General features: G+C 36.5%; 3 protein-coding genes across 3 annotated transcripts in view; 1 reads left to right on the top strand and 2 right to left on the bottom strand.

Annotated features, from left to right (window-relative positions):
* Nucleotides 1-568: 568 nt before the first annotated feature.
* On the top strand, nt 569-6476 carry LOC120480756 (ADP-ribosylation factor 4). The gene is made up of 6 exons (XM_039674141.2): nt 569-961; nt 1209-1289; nt 2334-2443; nt 3456-3527; nt 4376-4501; nt 5633-6476. Exons 1-6 carry the CDS (start codon nt 895-897, stop codon nt 5717-5719), a joined length of 543 nt encoding a protein of 180 aa, XP_039530075.1. The 5' UTR covers nt 569-894; the 3' UTR covers nt 5720-6476.
* Nucleotides 6477-7132: 656 nt separating this feature from the next.
* Nucleotides 7133-11353, bottom strand: pde12 (phosphodiesterase 12). The gene is made up of 3 exons (XM_039673650.2): nt 9892-11353; nt 8836-8914; nt 7133-7830 (listed from the first exon to the last, which is right to left on the bottom strand). Exons 1-3 carry the CDS (start codon nt 11128-11130, stop codon nt 7379-7381), a joined length of 1770 nt encoding a protein of 589 aa, XP_039529584.2. The 5' UTR covers nt 11131-11353; the 3' UTR covers nt 7133-7378.
* A 1828-nt stretch (nt 11354-13181) lies between these two features.
* The window catches only part of atp6ap1la (ATPase H+ transporting accessory protein 1 like a), a 10807-nt gene continuing 3825 nt past the window's right edge, over nt 13182-20163 (bottom strand). Inside the window, exons 2-7 of the mRNA XM_039673651.2 lie at nt 19789-19829; nt 18430-18482; nt 17294-17529; nt 16752-16802; nt 15884-16127; nt 13182-13696 (exon numbers count right to left, since the gene is read on the bottom strand). Of these exons, the coding sequence (XP_039529585.1) occupies nt 13460-13696; nt 15884-16127; nt 16752-16802; nt 17294-17529; nt 18430-18482; nt 19789-19829 (862 nt within the window). The 3' untranslated portion in view covers nt 13182-13459. The remainder of the gene's footprint in view (nt 13697-15883; nt 16128-16751; nt 16803-17293; nt 17530-18429; nt 18483-19788; nt 19830-20163) is intronic.

The following is a 20163-nucleotide window of genomic DNA, read 5'->3' as shown; positions in this document are numbered from 1 at the left end:
TCAAACTTGATTGACGTCTGAAGTCTCCCAAAAAAACTTTTTTTCTTCAGTCTTCGGCCTCTTCATCTTTTTTTTTTTTTTTTTTTTTATTTTATTTTTTTTTTATTGTAAATTACAAAAATTAGTCAGATACATTCAAACACCAAACAGAAATAGAAAGGTTAACAAATTTCTCCTATCATAAAATATAAACATAAAAAAACAAAAACAAATATGGATACACACACACAAACATATCCATACATACGCATTACAAGTATTTCATTTAAATAAAATAGATGAATAAATAAATAAATAAAAATACAATAAAAATAGCTAGCCACAGAATACATAAATAGTAAATTCCTCTTACACAGCCAATAAACATTGGGTAAATTAATCACTATAATATCAGGGAAGCTTACCAAATATATTTTCATAGCACTCTATAAGTCTATTACACTTCTTATTATCTATCAGGGTAAGGGAATTGAAAAGTAATTTAAGTTCTACTAAAAATAAAGGGAATGAGGGTTGAGAGCCTAAGAATTTCTTCGGCCTCTTCATCAGTGTTTCGTGACGTGGCGCCGGTGACGTCATTTCGACCGCGTTGGAGCTGTTGCGAAAATTAGTCTGACGTGGTTTTAGAAACATTCGCGTTCAAACTGCTCCACTAAACACACTTCCAGCTGGACAGAGAGAAGAAAAGAGCGAGGAAAGTGAAATAAAACGATAAGAAGAAGAAGAAGAAGGCGTTGTTGTGCCTGCTGATGTGGACTGGAGCTCGAGCAGGTTGTTGATCTCTGAGGGCTGAAGCTGCTGTGCTAAAGCGCTAGCGGCGACTCCGGATAGTTTCACTCCTCTAATAACTGTTCGACTTTTACACTTTTTTAGTTGTTTTTGCGCTGTTTTAACATGGGTTTGACCATTTCAAGCGTCTTTTCTCGCTTGTTTGGGAAAAAGCAGATGAGAATTCTCATGGGTGAGTTGGAAACTGTTTTTGTTAGTTAGCTTCGATACTGACTATTTTGTGTACAGTAAAAGTATATTTTGCTGTTGATATTTTCCATTAAATTATGTTTTTCAAACCTTTTCTATACAAGTCTAATATTTAAAATGATAGTAAAATGTCACGTGTCGTTTTAGGGTGTTTACTTTGTTTACAAGGAAGTATTTTATGCAAAGTTCTCCAAAGTGTTTGACGTGATTTGTTTCCTGTTCTCCTTCAGTTGGTCTGGATGCAGCTGGCAAAACCACAATCCTGTACAAGCTTAAACTGGGAGAAATAGTCACAACAATTCCAACTATAGGTAATCAATCCAGACAAATGAGACGCCAAAAGACTCAAACTTATGAATTTGTGTGGATGAAATATTTATATGTGGGACTTAAGTCAAGGAATGCTGTGTTTATCCTATAGACTTGACTTTCACATTATAATAAATGTACCTTGAAGAAGTAGTTCACTTTTAAAAAAAACTTTAGCTGATAATTTACTCAACCCCATGTCATCCAAGATATCCATGTCTTTCTTTCTTCAGTCGAAAAGAAATGAAGGTTTTTGATGAAAACATTCTAGGATTTTTCTCCATATAATGGACCTCAATGGGGTCCAAACGGTTCGAGGTCCAAATAAGAGTTTCAGTACAGCTTTCAACAACACCAGACGATGAATAAGTGTCTTATCTAGCGAAACCATCGCTCATTTCAAAAATCAAACACTTTATGTTTTATAAGCACAAATGCTCGCCTTGCTCTATTCTGTGATGCGTGTTTGTGACTCTCCTGTTCGAACTCGTTCATCAAAATGAACGAATCTTTTTTCGAGTCATTGGTTCATTCAATGAATGAAATGAACGAATTGACTCGGAAAAAGATTTGTTCATTTTGATGAGCTAGTTCGAACAGGAGAGTCACACAGAACAGAGCAAGGCAAGCATTTGAGCTTATAAAACTTAAACTTTTTTTTATTTATTTTTGAAATGAGCGCTCGCTTCGCTAGATAAGACCCTTATTCATCGTCTGGTGTCGTTTGAAGCTGCACTGAAACTCTCATTTGGACCTTGAACCGTTTGGACCCCATTGAAGTCCATTACATGGAGAAAATCCTGGAATGTTTTCATCAAAAACCTTGGACATGGAAGACATGGGGGTGAGTAAATTATCAGGGTTTTTTTTTTAAGTGAACTACTCATTTAAATTGAGAGATTCTCACAAAAACATCCATTTTAAAGTCAAATATTTACCTAGAAAAAAAGGATATTTTGCTTCAAGGAAATGAGACATTTTCCCATTGTCTTGATGCGAACAACTGGAAAAATCTTCATCTCTTAAATGCTGTGTGATTCCTTTAGGTTTTAACGTCGAGACGGTCGAATACAAGAACATCTGCTTCACCGTGTGGGATGTGGGTGGTCAGGATAAGATCAGGCCTCTGTGGAGACACTACTTCCAGAACACCCAGGTAAACCGATGCATAGATGTCCTCCCATCACAGCAGGACGTCCCCTCGGCCCCTTACACACGTTAAGATAGCCAAACAACTGTGGAGTCGCAGCATTCCAGCCGATGAATTGCTCATTCTGCCGTGGCCGTTCTGATTGAGTTTGATCGTCCAGCCTTGTGAGCTGCTAGAACAACAACTACCGATGTGTAGATATAGTTCGGCTGGGGATGTTGGTATTTCTATTAGGATTAAGTTGAACTGGGACGGCCTTTGCAAGAGTCTGATTTGGAGAACAGAACAGTTTCTCTCCTGTTCATGTTAGGATGTTTGAGATTATTCATATTATGGATCATCAGTTCACTCGTAATGGAAAATCGACAGGTTTTATTTGTTTACATTAGAAATAACACTGAATACTCTTAATCTTTAATGTTAATTTACACATTTACTCACACCAAAGTGTGTTAAAGGCAAGTCATTTCACTCAAATATGAATTATTGTTAATGCTGACGATTAACTGTCAGAGATAATTGCGATCAACAATTTAATTCTATAGTCATAGTCATATTTCATAGTCATAGTCATATTAATTCTATAGTCATATTCTATAGTATAGACTAATTTAAAGTCATTTCCATTGTAAGCCTCATGCATTATATATTTTTCTTTGAATCGTATATTTAATAAAAATTATTGTAAAATAGGCCCATATGGTTTACTTTAATGCTGTGAAAAATTAATATTTATATAATTATAATATAATTTAATCTGATATAACCAACAGCCCCTCATTTTAAATGAAGGAAGACCTTTTGACTATCTTTGTGTACTTTACAACGGTGTTTTATTTATTTCAATTCTTTGGTAAAAATGTGATTGAAATTAAAATCTCAAATAATTATATAATAGTCTGAGTTTGACACAATGTGATGCAGATTTGTGTGCATGCGACGTGTATGATATGAGTCTTCAAGAGAAGGACTTGTGCTTTATATTTTCTGATGAATGTTTTTAATGTTGTTTCTTCAGGGTCTGATCTTCGTTGTGGACAGTAACGATCGCGAGCGAGCACAAGAAGCAGCAGAAGAGCTTCAGAAGATGGTGAGGAGATTAAAAACATTTCTGGAGCAGTACAACACATGAGAGTAACTATTAAACAGGGTTCCCGCGGGGTCTTAAAAAGCCTCAAAAGCATTGAATTTGTAAATAATACCTTTAAAAGACTTGAATTTTGATATCTGGGTCTTAAAAATTGTGCTGTATGTAACTTTTCCGTGCTTAAAAGTTTCATTTGTCAACCACGATTATTATGATTTTCGATGTTTATTGTTCAGGAGTCTCTCAGTTCCCCATATTCCCAGCATGGAATAAGTAAAAACACAACTTAAGATTGTTCGGCAAACTTTCTTGTGGCCTACTGAAATGTTTTTATTTTTCACTCCTGCTTGGCTTATCATCTTTATCATCTCACCCATTCCACATTTGATAAATAAATACACAAGTTAAAGGATTTTGTTTTTCTTTGCTGGTAGGGACGTGAAATAGGTAGTAATTTTTTTATATAAATGGTCTTAAAAAGACATGAATTTAACCTGTAGGAACCCTGTTAAAGTGCCCCTATTATGCTTTTACGAATATTACCTTTCATGCAGTGAGTTATATTGTTGTTTGTGAATGTAAAAGTCTGCAAACTGCAAAAGTTTTAAAGATCAAAGTGCACGATAAATAAAGTTTAGTCTCGATTCTAAACTGCTGAAATGAGATGATGTGCAATTATGAGAAAATTAAAATGTTTTTTTGACCTCGGATTGTAGCAGACCTCCAAAACAAAACTCGGAAGCTTTAAAATAGCATAATTGGGGCATTTTGACAGAGCGATTGCTTTATTGTGCACAGATCATCAGTAAATGTGACATGTTTATGAGTAGTTCTGTTTCAAAATTCAACAGCTTCAGGAAGATGAACTGAGAGATGCCGTCCTGCTGGTTTTTGCTAATAAACAAGATTTACCAAACGCAATGCCCATCAGTGAGATGACGGACAAACTTGGGTTGCAAGCACTCCGAAGCAAAACTGTGAGTAAGCTTAATGTGCAAAATTATTATAATAGTTGTGCATAATTATAAGCTCCATTTAATACAAAATTGTAATTGGTTATTATGGTTATTACCTTTGAGCAAATAGATGAATCAGATATGTGTAATATGAAGTTTCATCATTCATTTAAATGCCTAATGTATCTGTTATTAGTGTTGTCAAAAAGTACCGACTTTGGTACTGAAATTTTTAAAACGTGACGCGAAGCAGAATCGTAAATGCCACTGATTACCGATTGTACTCACACACTCATCGGATTTGTCACAGGTCTGTGTACTTTTTGACAACTCTGTATGGAAGTAAAATAATGGCGTATGTTTTTGAAACAAAAAAGCCTGTTGAATTGCACTACTTGAAAAAAATAGGCATTGCATTAACCATGCTTGGATTTTAATGCATTGCATTTTTTTTTATGGGCTGAAATATTTAAAGGATTAGTTCACTTTTGAAAAAACTTTTGCTGATAATTTACTCGCCCCCATGTCATCCAAGATGTCCATGTCTTTCTTTCCTCAGTCGAAAAGAAATGAAGGTTTTTTGATGAAAACATTCCAGGATTTTTCTCCATATAATGGACTTCAATGGGGTCCAAACGGTTCAAGGTCCAAAAGACAGTTAATAACAGTTTCAGTGCAGCTTCAAATGTCTTTAAACGACACCAGACGATGAATAAGGGCCTTATCATCGGCCATTTCAAAACTTATTCCAAAAATGTAACTTTTCTAAGGACAAATGCTAGCCTTGCTCTATTCTTGCTCTACGTCGCCCGTGACCTTTTGAACGTAATTACGTATTATGTGACGTTACAAACGTTTCGCATGATAAGATCCTTATTCATCGTTTTGGACCTTGAACCATTTGGTCCCCATTGAAGTCCATTATATGGAGAAAAATCCTGGAATGTTTTCATCAAAAACCTTCATTTCTTTTCGACTGAAGAAAGAAAGACGTGGACATCTTGGATGACATGGGGGTGAGTAAATTATCAGCAAAAGTTTTTTTAAAAGTGAACTAATCCTTTAAGATGTGAATATTAAAATTCAAGCTGTTATATATCTGTTATTGGTAAGAATATGTTAAAATGGACCTTTTCACTCTCTCTTTATCAGTGGTATGTCCAGGCGACCTGTGCGACTCAAGGGACTGGTTTATACGAGGGATTAGACTGGCTTTCCGAGCAGCTCTCCAAACGCTAAACTGCACTTCCTGTTCAAACAGGATGTGTGCTTTCCCAAAGGACATGATCAGTGGATTGATCTGTCACAGAAGCTGTTCATGTACCATTTTCAATGGATTGTTACCAAAAATTCACCTGATGCGGATGTCAATCTTTGGCAGTGCATTTTAACATTTTATTTTGATTCGTTGCACCTTTGACCTTGACTGATATTTCTCCCAGATTCATTCCTCTTGATGTATGTACCCATATAATCTTATAGATTTGACCAAAAATATGAAAACTACTACTTTTGTTAAGGAGCTCTTGCAGTAGCCCTGGATTTTTTGTTACAGTAAGTGTACTGCCGTACACACTAGACTTAACATCTGTACTTATACATCAAGCATTGTTAATGAGAACTTTCCAAGAGAAGCATGCATTTCATAAATAAAAGATTGTGCTTATAATAGCACACTTAAGAGATTGGCAATGCATTGATTTAAGCATTAGTTTTAACATGCATAAGATTATATTAGGAACTGGTCTGGCGTTGTAAATAAGCAGCCTTTTTATTATGTATGTAATCACGATTGCCTTAAACGCGCTGTGCTTTACTATGTGAACGCACTTGCCTGACCTGCTTTTGATTTCCCATTTAAATTGAGAATAAACCTATTCAGAATATTTAAGACATAATCAACTGTTTTTATTCCAAGCTTTTGAAAATATTCAATCATCTAGCAGCTGTTCCCTTTTAAAATGCATCAAAACAATGAATAAAAGTGTGAAATGCATCACTTGTATGGTTGTGCATTAACAAAGGCTCGCTTTTGAAGAAAGAAATGAACTGTCATTGTTTAATGCTTTACTACGGAGGCGTATTGCCTTCACTTGAAAAAAAATCTACTCTGTTTTTCTGAATTAACGAGTTAATTTTTCATGAGAAAAAAAATTTGCTCTGTTTTTCTGAATTAATGAGTTAATTTTTCATGAGAAAAAAAATTTTTGCTCTGTTTTTCTGAATTAACGAGTTAATTTTTCATGAGAAAAAAGTTTTTGCTCTGTTTTTCTGAATTAATGAGTTAATTTTTAATGGAATTTTTTTTTTGCTCTGTTTTTCTGAATTAATGAGTTAATTCAGAAAAACAGCAAAAATAAATTTTCTCATGAAAAATTAACTCATTAATTCAGAAAAACAGCAAAAAAAAAATTTCTCATGAAAAATTAACTCGTTAATTCAGAAAAACAGAGTAGATTTTTTTCTTCAAGTGAATGAAATACGCCTCCGTACTTTACAGAGTCTTGAAACCAAACTATTTTCTTGATGCTAACATTGTGCATCACTGAAAACAATAGTATTCAGTGCTTCTATTCAAGAGAATTTGGTTATTTTTCTGAACCATTTTCATTCTTCCAGTTTGAAAAGCAAAAGAATTTAAAAACAATCATATTTTAAATGCAGCTTTTAATATCGCCAAGTAGGAGTCAATAGTCATTTGATAAATGTCACACAATAATTCATCCTCATCATAAATATTAAATTGTACAAGTGAGAATGAACCTATATATGATATATATACAAATACAATGCTGAAATGAAAATCTGATCGTTTAAAAGCTCAATTTTTTTTTGTTAGTTATAATATGGTCCAAGTAACGTGATGATTGATGTGCATGGACATATTTGAAGCAAATGTTAGTCGGTTGTTCTCCACTTGAGGTCACACACCTGCGCGATGTGATCAGACGGGTGCGAGACGCTCGGCAGGGCCAGAGAGGTCGTGACCTCCTCGTGACTGGGCAGAGGAATGACCTGTTCCACCTGTAGCACATGCGGCTCCACAAATATATAGTCCAGACACCCCTGGAAGCCCCCTACGTAGTTGGTGTAGGCCGGGACCCCACAAGCGCTGGCCAGCTGGAACGGGTTAGTGAGTCCCGCCTGGATCTGCTCTTCTGGGCCATTGGAGGCCCAGTCGTCATGATTCTCCGAGACGGATCCCTGACAGACGAGCTGGAAGAGGCCGGAGGAGGGCGTGCTGTTGAAATCCCCCGCGAATATAAGCCTGGCTCCGGGATGCTTCTCCGTCACCACCTGCTTCATGTACTTCAGGGCCACAGCCATCTGGACCAGTCGAATGTTTCCTCCTGGAAACACAATATAACATCATTCCCTTCACGGTCACCGGGATTTTGCCAAGTAAGACGTGTTCCTGGATCAACATTCCTGTCCCAAAATGTAGTCCTTACCCCTAAACCTATAACCCTACCCATAACTTTTCCCTAAAATCAGAGGGTAATAACACTGATGTTTAAGTACTCCACCCTGGTTCTAAGCTTAAACTTGACAACAAACGTGTCCCTTAAATCTGATTGGTTGATTGTAAAGTTGATTAAGCAACTTGGTGAAATCATGTTCACCTTCCATTCACATTGATGCTCGCCTTTAATATTATCTCCCATGGGTCAGTAAATTATGGAGTGCCACAAGGCTCTGTTTTAGGCCCTCTGCTATCTTCAGGGTTCCCACACCTTGGTTAACTTTAAATTCAAGGATTTCAATTTTCCAGGTTCAATACCCTCAAATTGAAGGACTTAATGAGGGGACACATTTATTGTGTCCAAAAAAAAATTCAAGGCCTTGGAGTGTTTTGAATACATAGGTACTTTAATTTATTTTGTGTAAAAAATCCATATTATTTCTATTTTATACAAATAATATAAATATGTATATTGTTTAATTTACTGTATAATATTAATATTTTGCCAACACTTCAAGGCCCATCATACTAGCTTGCTTGATTTAAGTTAATTACGTGCATTTACGCGTTACGTTAAGAGGCACTTTGTGTCGTGCGTTTGCCATGACGTTCATGTGCGCACAAAACTACTATGATGAAACCTCGATGTTTGTTGTTGGACACAACAAATGTGTCATTAAGTCCATGAATTTGAGGGTATTAGACCTGGAAAGTCCTTGAAAAGTCCTTGAATTTAAAGTTAACCAAGTAGATAGCAGAGGGCCTAAAACAGACCCATGTGGCACTCCATAATTTACTGATGTTAACATGGATCATTCCCTGTTTGAATAAAGCAATATGGTTAAATTGAATTGAATTAAAATCAAGCCATTCCATTCACATTGATGCTTACCTTTAGGGTGCCAGTACAGGTGTGTGTTTCCAACACACAATATCCTTGATGGGTCGCATAACGACTGCAGAATGGTCACCTGAGAAATTGGGCAAGCGATGCATTTTTGTTGGTTTTTTGCATAGATACAATTTGAAGCAAGACAAAACAAGGATTAAAATAAGCGAAAAATGAAGCAAAGAATCAAAATAAAAGAAATGTCTTATTTTAATTCAGGAAAATGTTTTTGGGAGAAATAATTAGAGAGAAAAATAAATAAATTAAATTAACATTGAAACAAATTAAATTGCATTAAAATAAATAAAACTAAGAGAAATGCCATCACAAATAAATAACACTTGAAATTTTACTAAAATAGAAAAATAGTTAATTTACATTTTAATAATATTTCACAAAATTATGGTTTTACTGAATTTTTTATTAAATAAATGCAATCTTAAGGGTAAAAGCTTTTTTATGACTATTAGTGTATATAAAAATATTTTTTTAAATATATTAGGGATGGGCAACGATTAATCGCGATTAATCGCATCGAAAATAAAAGTTTGTGTTTATATAATATGTGTGTGGTATAATTAATTTGTATATATAAATACCCACACATGCATGTATATATTTAAGAAAAATGTGTTATTAAAATATCAAATATTTATTTATATATAATATTAATTGTGAATAAATATATCTAAAATATATACATGCACATATTTCTTAAATATATTCATGCATGTGTGGGTATTTATATATATATATACAAATTAATTATACACACTACACAAACATATATTATGTAAACACAAACTTTTATTTTGGATGCGATTAATCGCGATTAATCGTTGCCCATCCCTAAAATATATATATATATATATATATATATATATATATATATATATATATATACTTTTTTCTTCTTCATTAAACCAAGCTTAAGCTAAATAATAAAATCCTTAAACCTGATCCAGTAAATCCCAAACAACTGGAAAAGTCTTGGAGCCCTGTTGGACAATGGGAGTCAAATCATTGATTTAAGGTCTTTAATCTGTTGCAGTGAAATACCTGCAACACCGTTGACCTGGTTTCGATCTTCTCTTTCAAGATGGGATTGGTGGACACTTTCTCCAACAGTTCCCTATGAAGAGGATCTGCCGCCAAGGCCCCGCTCAGCACAACATCATACTGCTCCAGCAACTTCAACTTTGACCTTCTAAAATACGTCGCCAGACCTTCATACTGTCTTTCCTTGATTTTGAAAACCCCTTCAAACCCAAAAGCATCCAACGCAGGAGATAAACTATCTAAAAAAACACTCTTATCCACCTCCTGGAGGCAAATTAGATCAGCGTTGTACCCCGACAGCTCCTTCTTGATCAGATTCTGCCTGTAGTCCATTTCTAAGGCGTATGGTGCACAGTAAGGGTACAACACCGTTTTGGACAGATCAGTTTGAGCGTAGACGTCAGCAAGGATGTTATAAGACACAACCCTCAGTGAAGAATCATCTGTGAGCTTCTGAGTGTAAATGTGCCTGTTATCAAATGTACACGTTCCTGGACCGGCTTCTACTGCACCTGAAGACACCAGCTCCTTGGGTCCCCCAAATTTGGATCCATTCCCTGGTGTGCATTTCAACATCACCCTTAAACCAATGTCCTGATTAGATGGTGTAAACACACGTTCATGTCCTGCCTCCCTCCAGCAGTTTGGATCTCCTCTCATTTGGGCATTGGGTGAGCTTTCCTTGAGCCATATGAACTTACAGTCCTTGAGATCTCCAAACTCTATCTCCAGCTTGGGACAAACTGGAAAGCCGGACATTAGAGACGATGGCAGCTCGGATACAGTGAATGTTGGAGGGTTTCGTTCCACTTTGTACTTCAAATCCCCCACATGAAGCACAGCCCCATCCAACCAAGCATCAGAGTTCACGGTCTCCACGGACACGTGATCTCCATTTACACACAGACTGATTTGGGGTTTATCCACTTCCGGAGTCTCACTTTTCCCGTTGTTTTTCTTTAATCTACTCGCTTTGCTTCGTGTTTTGATGACGCCGGACGCTATTCGAGACAGAACTTTCCCTAACGGTTCTGTTTGCTCGCGCAGCATCTGTTTATTACTGCCGTCGAGAGTAAACGAGATGGTCAGTTTGGACTCACACGGCAAACATCTAACTACGCATCTCTCCATAGTCATGACAAACCGGGCGGTAAAGAGATTTCTATGGGTTGGGATTGAAAAGGGGGGAATATAACGGAAAAGTAATAATTTACTTGCAAATGACACGCGACTCAACATGAGGACCTTGCTGCGAGAAACTACCGTGGCTTCCGTCACCGTGATCGAAAAGCTTTCTGATGATTCAGAACACTAGATTCGACACGTTTTAAGGTATGGATTAAATGTTTTTTAATTCCACTGTAATCAAATCCTTTATTATATTAATAAACTATATCACGATTAACGTGCTGTGTCCTCGAAAAACGATTCGTAACGAAACAACTGATGTCAATATTATAATACTATTCTTATTATTCGGAGAACTAGATTCGATATATTTATTTCGGTTTTAAATAATTTTTTGTAGACGTTGTTTTATTTTCCTTCGAGTTAATACTTTATTATATTAGAACATTACTACACCATTTGCGTGGTGAAAAATGGTGTAAAAACAAACAAAGATTAAAATAAAGAAATACAAATTAGAGTAAAAAAACAACAACATCCAACAGTATTCTACTATAATACGTAGAAAAACACATTAATATTATCACATTTATAATAATTAGCGTAGTATAAATTTGCTGTATACAAACTATATAGATGTCCTTTAAATTTTAGATCTAAAAAGATTGAAGCAAGATTTGACACGAAACCTTGAACTTTAAAGGGATAGTTCACCCAAAACTGAAATATCTGTCATTAGTTATTTACACACCCTTAAGCTTTTCTAAACATGCATGAAGTTCTTTCTTGTGTTGAACATAAAGGAAGATATTTTGAAGAATATTGGGAACTAAACAGTTTCTGGTGCCCATTGACCTCTATAGTATAGAAAAAAAAAATACTATGGAAGTCAATGGGGACCAAAAACTGTTTGGTTACCAACATTCTTAAAAAACATCTTCTTTTGTGTTCAGGAGAAGAAAGAACCTCAGGTTTATATAATAACCTGAGGGTGAGTAAATGATCACAAAATGTTCATTTTTAGGGTGAACTAACTGTCCCTAGATGGCGCTATTAGCAAACGCTTTATTCTTGTAGAGTTCATAGATTGTTAGAAATAATAACATTTCTTTGTTAATTATATCTGGATTTGATATAATCAGTCAACTCATTTCCAAACTCCTGTATATTATGGTACCATTCAAACATTCTCAAAACAAAATCATTTTGAAACGCAACTGTGCTGCTGGTTTTATTGAACTCGATTGAGAGGACAATAATAATCAAATATTAATACATCATAGCCCATTTCACATCTCCAATTTATCTGCATAAATGTCTGCTGAACAAAGTTAAGCTATTATTATGTTCCCAAATACATGTGTACATGAAAAAAAAAACATATTTTCCCTTATTTAGCACATTATGATTGTTAGCAATATACAGTACATGGTACAATGCAAACCATCTGATTATTCTGGTTGTGAAATGTCTCTAGCCACTGGCATGCAGCATGTTCACTACACAACAGACGTCATGTTGCTTCCATTGTTTAGCTTCAATAGTTCAATAGTTATAAGAAGCCACTCTCCAAAGGCTCAGCATTAAATCATACACAAAAGACGGGAAAAATTTAAATAAGAAATTACAAAAACCAGATATAACATACAATCTACACAAAAAATACCATAACACAATAATTTTAAAAAATACATCTTCTCAAAATAACATCAGTAATTAATTTGATTTTTTGCAACTGAAAAAGTGTCAAAATATTTGCTGGTTAAACACTGTATTCGCAGTATGTTTTATTCATTATTCGAGTTTTAGGTTTGTGCCGTTTTTCTCTAATCAAGGCGGGGAAATGCATTCCTGTTTTCATTGATAGTCAAATGAAAACTATAATACACTATCATAACGGTTTGTTTAAAACTTCAAAGTCAACATGAAATAATTTTTTTAACTCATGTTCCTTGATTTCCTTCTGTTGATCTGCGCCATCAACTGCATGCATTTGTGCACATGTCTCCTATTACAAAGGTAAACTGGTTTCATGTTGACTTTAAAGGCGCATCAGTATTGAAGTTAAACTGGTCCTCAGCAGTCAAACAGAAGCTAAGACAGACGATGCAAATGTAAGATATATTGATTATTGTGCTATTTCGAATTGCATTCAAACATCTGAAGATCTCTCTCAGAAATGAGCGCTCGTGAAACCTGACGCTGGATGTTTAATTGCTGGAGAACTGGTCGATGTCTCCCAGCCTGTGAAGCTCCTGAAGGAACTGATTCGGACTTCCACTGTCCCACCACAATGATGTCACTGCCGTGGTGCAGTCAGTCCCGAAGATCCCTGGCTCCCGTTCGGATGGGATCTAGAGTCCCGTCCGCTGATTTTCTCTCTCTCTCTCTCTCTCTGGCTCAGAGTCACAGAAGTGTGTGTCTCTCTCTCTCCGGGGCCCTAGAGGTTGTTCTTGTCTGTGCTCTCCGCTTCTGTGCTGCGAGGGAAGTAGACGGTGGTCTTGTGCTCTTCGTAGCGGTCGATGTGCTTGAGGTGAACCACCATGTGCAGCGCGTACGCGAGCACCAGCAGGAGGATCAGAGACGTGATCAGACCCATCAGGATCGCGGGAGTGAAGAACGTCTCGCAGTCGCTGGCCGACGCAAACTTACTGGACAGAACATTAAACGCCTGGATCTGTGAGGAAACACATGATGACTAGATGGTGAGTATCCATCTATCCATCCATCTACCCATTGATCCATCCATCATCCAACCATCAATCCATCCATCCATCATCTATCCCTCCATCCATCGTCTATCCATCATCTATCCATCCATCTACCCATTGATCCATCCATCATCCATCCATCCATCCATCCAACTATCATATATCCATCCATCCATCATCTATCCATCCATTATCCATCCATCCACACATACATCCATCCATCCATCCATCATCTATCCATCCATCCATCTACCCATTGATCCATCCATCCATCATCTATCCATCCATCCATCAACCCATTGATCCATCCACCATCCATCCATCCATCCAACTATCATAGATCCATCCATCCATCATCTATCCATCCATTATCTATCCATCCACACATACATCCATCCATCCATCATCTATCCATCCATCCATCTACCCATTGATCCATCCATCCATCAACCAACCCATTGATCCATCCATCATCCATCCATCCATCCATCCAACTATCATCTATCCATCCATCCATCATCTATCCATCCATAGGCGGAGTTTGACATTCGAGTCAGGGGGGGCAAAAAAAAAAACATGCTAAATAAACACATATTTATTTTTATCCCAAGAAAAAACAGTAAAACAATACACTGATATTTTATTGCCTTTATGTCATTGTAAACAGCTAGAACTTCGCATTAACAGCCACTTCGCGTCGCATCTTCGTTATAGGATCATAAAATGTGGACCACTTTTGCACTGTTAAAATATTATCTTCAACCTTAAAGTTTTCTTTCCTTTTTTCAAAACACATTCTGGCAATGATAATGATTAAAAAACTAGTTAAATTTCGCATTTATACTTCATGAATCATTGAAAAAAATTTAAGACACGGGATTAGGCTACCTATTGGTTTTGATGAGGGGAAAAAAAAAACTTTACGAGTGCGGATTAGAACCTCGAACCTCCCGAGTCCTGGATCTGGACCATCACTGTATACACGAAAAAGGGAGTATATACTTTATATACTCACTATACACATGAAAAAAGTGCTATTGTGCTCATTTTTATTTATGCAATAAAGGGCGTATATACTTTATACTCACTATACTCGGACATTGTGCTCATTTTTATTTATGTACATCAGGAGCTACAGAACATCGTCTTTCAAAACATGACCTACTCGAAAGAGAGAAAAAGAATGAATGCGTACCCAGCACTTGTGAAAATGCCCTTTCGAGTACGTCTCTGTCCCCAGCACATTTCAAATTGACGCCCATTTATCGCAGAAAAGCTTCTCTCAGAGTTAGATGACACAATCGACCGAGTGAGCGATAACTGTTTATAGAGATTGGGGTTGGTAGTTTTTTTACAGCTTTTTTAAGAAAATGCGATTACCCGTTTCAGCCACCGGGGGGGCAACGCTCCCCCTGCCCCCCCGCAAACTCCGCGCCTGTATCCATCCATTATCTATCCATCCACACATCCATCCATCATCTATCCATCCATCCATCATCTATCCATCCATCCATCCATCATCCATCCATCCATCCATCCATCCATCCATCCATCCATCCATCCATCCATCCATCCATCTATCCATCCATCCATCCATCCATCCATCTATCTATCCATCCATCCATCATCTATCCATCCATCCATCCATCATCCATCTATCCATCCATCCATCCATCCATCCACACATCCATCCATCATCTATCCATCCATCCATCATCTATCCATCCATCCATCCATCATCCATCTATCCATCCATCCATCCATCTATCCATCCATCCATCCATCCATCCATCCATCCATCCATCCATCCATCCATCCATCCATCCATCCATCCATCCATCCATCCATCTATCTATCTATCTATCTATCTATCTATCTTATATTCATCCATCCATCCATCCATCCATCCAGGCAAAGCAGAATAATGCATAGTTTTTGATATTCCATATTATACAGAATTTAATTTCACTCAAACTCAGCATGTTCAACCACAAACTCTGCATTTTGAGCTTTTTAAAAAGACGCTGCACTCATGCCAAACCACAAGCTTGTGTAACCCACATCACACACCCACCAGAGCCTAAAAATACTGCACAAGATGCTACGATCGCAACACACGAGGCGTTCATCAGAGGGAAAGTGTTGCTGCCAACCTGGAAGTCTGTGAAGGTGATGTGCCAGTTTGCGGCGTGGTCGGTGTTGGCACTGGGAACCAGCAGCGTGTCGTACTTCTGGAGGCTGCTGACGTGCTGGCAGTGGTAGGAGTTAGTGGACGGCGCGTACACATCTGTGGCGTTGAACGTGGCCTCGTTCGTCCAGTTGTAATGGATGTGAACGTTATCCAGAGTGAACCAGTTCTGTCCCGCAGACTCGTAGAACGTGTTTGACATCTGTAGCCTATGCAAACACACACATATACATTTATATTTTGACTTACAAAAGTGGACTAAAGCAAGCGAAGAGGCAAAAACAACCCAAGAAGTGCTCAAAATACTAGGTTCAGGCATTGCTTAGAGTAGCATCAGACAAAGAAGGGTTCCAGGAAAAGGACAGAATTGATTTTTTTTTTTATATATATATATATATATACTGTCATGTGTCTTTACCTTTCTGCAAAGCCATTCAAAATTCTGCTTTTTGATTAAAAAAGTGCAAATTGGTGCAGAAAAAATGTGCATTTGAAGATATTGCACTGTAAATTAACCAATATTGACACACGTGATGGCACCGGTTGAATTTTATATTAACGTACCCATTTAAGAGCAAACATTAACACTTTTTAAAACATTCTGTATTTTAATATTCTAACATTAACAATAAGATAATCATTATAAATAGGTTTTCTTTAATATTAATACCAGAGCTGTTTGCGACTGACTGCCTCTATAGGGGATCATGTCAATGTTAATATAAGAATATTAAAATAGCAGAATATTAAAGATTGCTATCTTTTGTCATATCACTTTCAAGGCAATAAGTCCATACTTTTTATAGTTAATGAAGAAAAAAATAAGAAATAACCTGATGGAGAGGCCTCTGAGATCTTCCACGTCGCCAAACCGTAGATTGAGTCTGGAGAATAACAAAAGATGTCAAAAATATTATTAAATATCAATCAAGTTTAACACGTACACACTTTAGCTGTCAAGCTGATCTTTTCAATAAAGACTGAGGTTTTACTATACAGTTCGTCTCAGTGTTCAGTGAAACGCCTCCATTGTAGTCTTGAGTTTCTTCCGGGAATAAATAAGAATATTCCTCATTATAATAATTAATACGCTGAATAAAGGGGCGGGGCCTGGTTGAGTTAGTCAGTAGTGTGTTAAACTGGCGGTTATGGAAAGGGGCGGGGCATTTCCCGAACACACTCGTCCAATCACAACACACTGCTCCAGCCGACCAATCAGAGCACAGTGTGCTTTACAGAAGGAGGAGCTTCATCGAGACAGGAACTAAACAGAGCGATACTGACAGACTGGGAAGAGAGGAGCCGCAACAATGAGGAAAATAATCAACATTAGCGCATGAAAACCTGTTCTAGAAGAGTGTGCAACTGAACTTACATGGCTTTGTCTTTACTGCAGAAAGAGCCTTTGGTGTCCACCGGCGCGTCTGGGCTGAAGGTTCTCTCTGTGAGGTCCACTAAACTATGATTCCTGTACCGGATGGCCAGTTTGCGGGCCCTGAAGAGGATGCAGGTCTTGCCGTTGTAAGTCACACTCAGAGGAGAATACGGCAACAATCCTGGAGACTGAAGCAACTTTCTGCGAGGAGGAGCGTGAAGCTGCCATCCGTACGGCTGGAACAAGAGCACATCAAGGTCACACACACACACTCAGAAAACTGGGGCTGGAAAGATGTTTTGATGTTTTTTTGAAAGAAGTCTCTTCTGCTCACCAAGGCTGCATTTATTTGATCCAAAATACAGTAAAAACAGAAATATTACATTTTTAAAATAGCAGTTTTCTATGTGAATATATAGTAAAGTGTCATTTATTCCTGTGATCAAATCATTACTGTAGTCTTAATCCTTCATAAATCACTCTAATATGAGGATTTGATGCTCAAGGAACATTTCTGATTATTATCAATGTTGAAAAGAGTTTTTGTGGAAACCGTGATACATGAAAGTTGAAATGGTAATCTCTAGTAATATTATAAATCTCATTTGATCAATGTAATGCATCCTTGGTGAATAAATAAAATATGAACTTCTTTCAACAAGACTATATCATACCTTTTAGTAAAAAGACATCGTCACACAAAGTGGGGCAAGTTGTCACAGTGTAAACTAGCACTAAAGAGCATAAGCTTTTCCCCTAAATCTAATGAACCACAAAACAGCTGAGCTGATTAAGAAACACAAATGTAAAAGGTAACATACTATATTATATAAACCAGCATTTTGGTCAACATACATTGTGATTATTTAACTGTTGCCCTAATAAAAACATATGAAACATACTGTGTGACAACTTGCCCCATTCTCCCTTATGCCTGCTTTTAAATACAGTTCACTGCACTGTAATAATATCCTAAATCAGAATGAAATTCCTGATTAAAAATGTAGCATGTCTGTAATCTGTTTTTCCAAAGACATTGCAGTCTGTCAAGGATTAAATTCATCTTGTTTGTGAATCTGCACCCCAGCGGTGGCACAAGGTCACATCGGCTTCGCTGGCAGACCAACACATCTCACCTGCAGCGTCCGTCTGAGGCGCGCTTCAGACACGAACACCGAGCCATCGGCGTCTGCACACACACACCAGACAGATCAGATTTATTCAAACAAATATGCAAATAAACAACTACAGCTGTTAATTTACTAAAACAATGTATAGAGGAATATTTTAACCCTGTGAAACCTGACATGTGAGATAGTAGTTTAGACCATTTTTTTTGTATATAACATGTTTCTTTATTATGCAGGTGAAACTCGAAAAATTAGAGTTCATTTATTTCAGTAATTCAACTTAAAAGGTGAAACTAATATATTATATAGACTCGTTACATGCAAAGTGAGATATATCAAGCCTTTATTTGTTATAATTTTGATGATTATGGCTTACAGCTTATGAAAACCCAAAATTCAAAATTAGAATATCGTGAAAAGATTTTCAAGCCATAATCATCAAAATTATTACAAATAAAGGCTTGAAATATCTGACTTTGCATGTAATGAGTCTATATTGTATATTAGTTTCACCTTTTAAGTTGAATTACTGAAATAAATGAACTTTTGCACGATATTCAAATTTTTCGAGTTTCATGTGGCTCTTGATATAGTGAAAATATGGTGGGAAAAACAACTCAGAGACCCAAAATGAGCAAAAAACAAGCATTTTAGTGCAAATGCTGATATTTATATGGCCAAAGAGTAAGATCACATTCTGATGCTTGTAATGTAAATCAATAATCTTTATAATTATGACAGACTACTAACATAAAATGCATATATCTCCCAATTATGTTTTATTAAGATGATATTGAAAATGCTTGGTTTTAAGTAGTTTTAAAACATAATGCAATGCAATACAATAATAATTGAGAGATGAACGAATATATGATCCTCCATCATATTTGATACTCATATTTTCTAAAAAAAAAAAAAAAAAAAAAAGAAGAACCTGAGTTACTTCAGTCCAGTAAGTTCAATATGAAATATTACTAACAATATTGTGTTTCCGATTACACTAAAATACGTTTTACTTGCTTAAACAGTCTATCAATCACACTGAAAAAAATAATATGCTTTATCTATTCAATAAAATTGTGGCAACAGATTACAAGCAATATTATTAATTAAATTGTACAAATTAGAATTAATTCGAATATTAATTTGATTAACTATTACTCAATTCTAATTTGTTCAATTTAATAAATAATATTGCTTGTAATCTGTTGCCACAATTTTATTGATTAGATAAAGCATATTCATTTTTACAGTGCAGACGACAGAAGGCATGTGCGACAGGTTTTGATCATGTAGGCTTGAAAGGGTTAAATACTAAGAATCATTGAGGAAAGAAATTTATTGATATTTATCAAAACAACTTACTCTCTTGAATGCCGATGTCTTGGGCTGGTGCATCATCTGAGCTGTAAGAGAATTTAAGTGTGCATTATTAATCTACCACCATAAACATTTAGCTCAGATCGTTTTAGTCATTCAGTCTCAACTGCAGATTGAATCTTCGCATGTTATGAATATGAATGAGAAATAGGAGGCTTTGATGCTGTGAGTCACTGCTGAAACGTCACCATCCGTGAAGTGAGACCAACTCTCTTTCAAGTCGCTCTGTTGCCGCAGGAAAACTCTATTGCTCAGGAGATCTCAGTAATGTTTCCTTTAATATCAACTCACATGTTTCTCCTGCAAATGCCTCTAAAGGAATAAATATAGACATAAATGAGTAAATTAACATTCGGCAAG

Source organism: Pimephales promelas, chromosome 21, assembly GCF_988280905.1.
Source record: "Pimephales promelas chromosome 21, fPimPro1.hap1.1, whole genome shotgun sequence".
Taxonomy (NCBI): Eukaryota; Metazoa; Chordata; class Actinopteri; order Cypriniformes; family Leuciscidae; genus Pimephales; species Pimephales promelas.
This window is presented reverse-complemented; position numbering and strand designations above follow the sequence as displayed.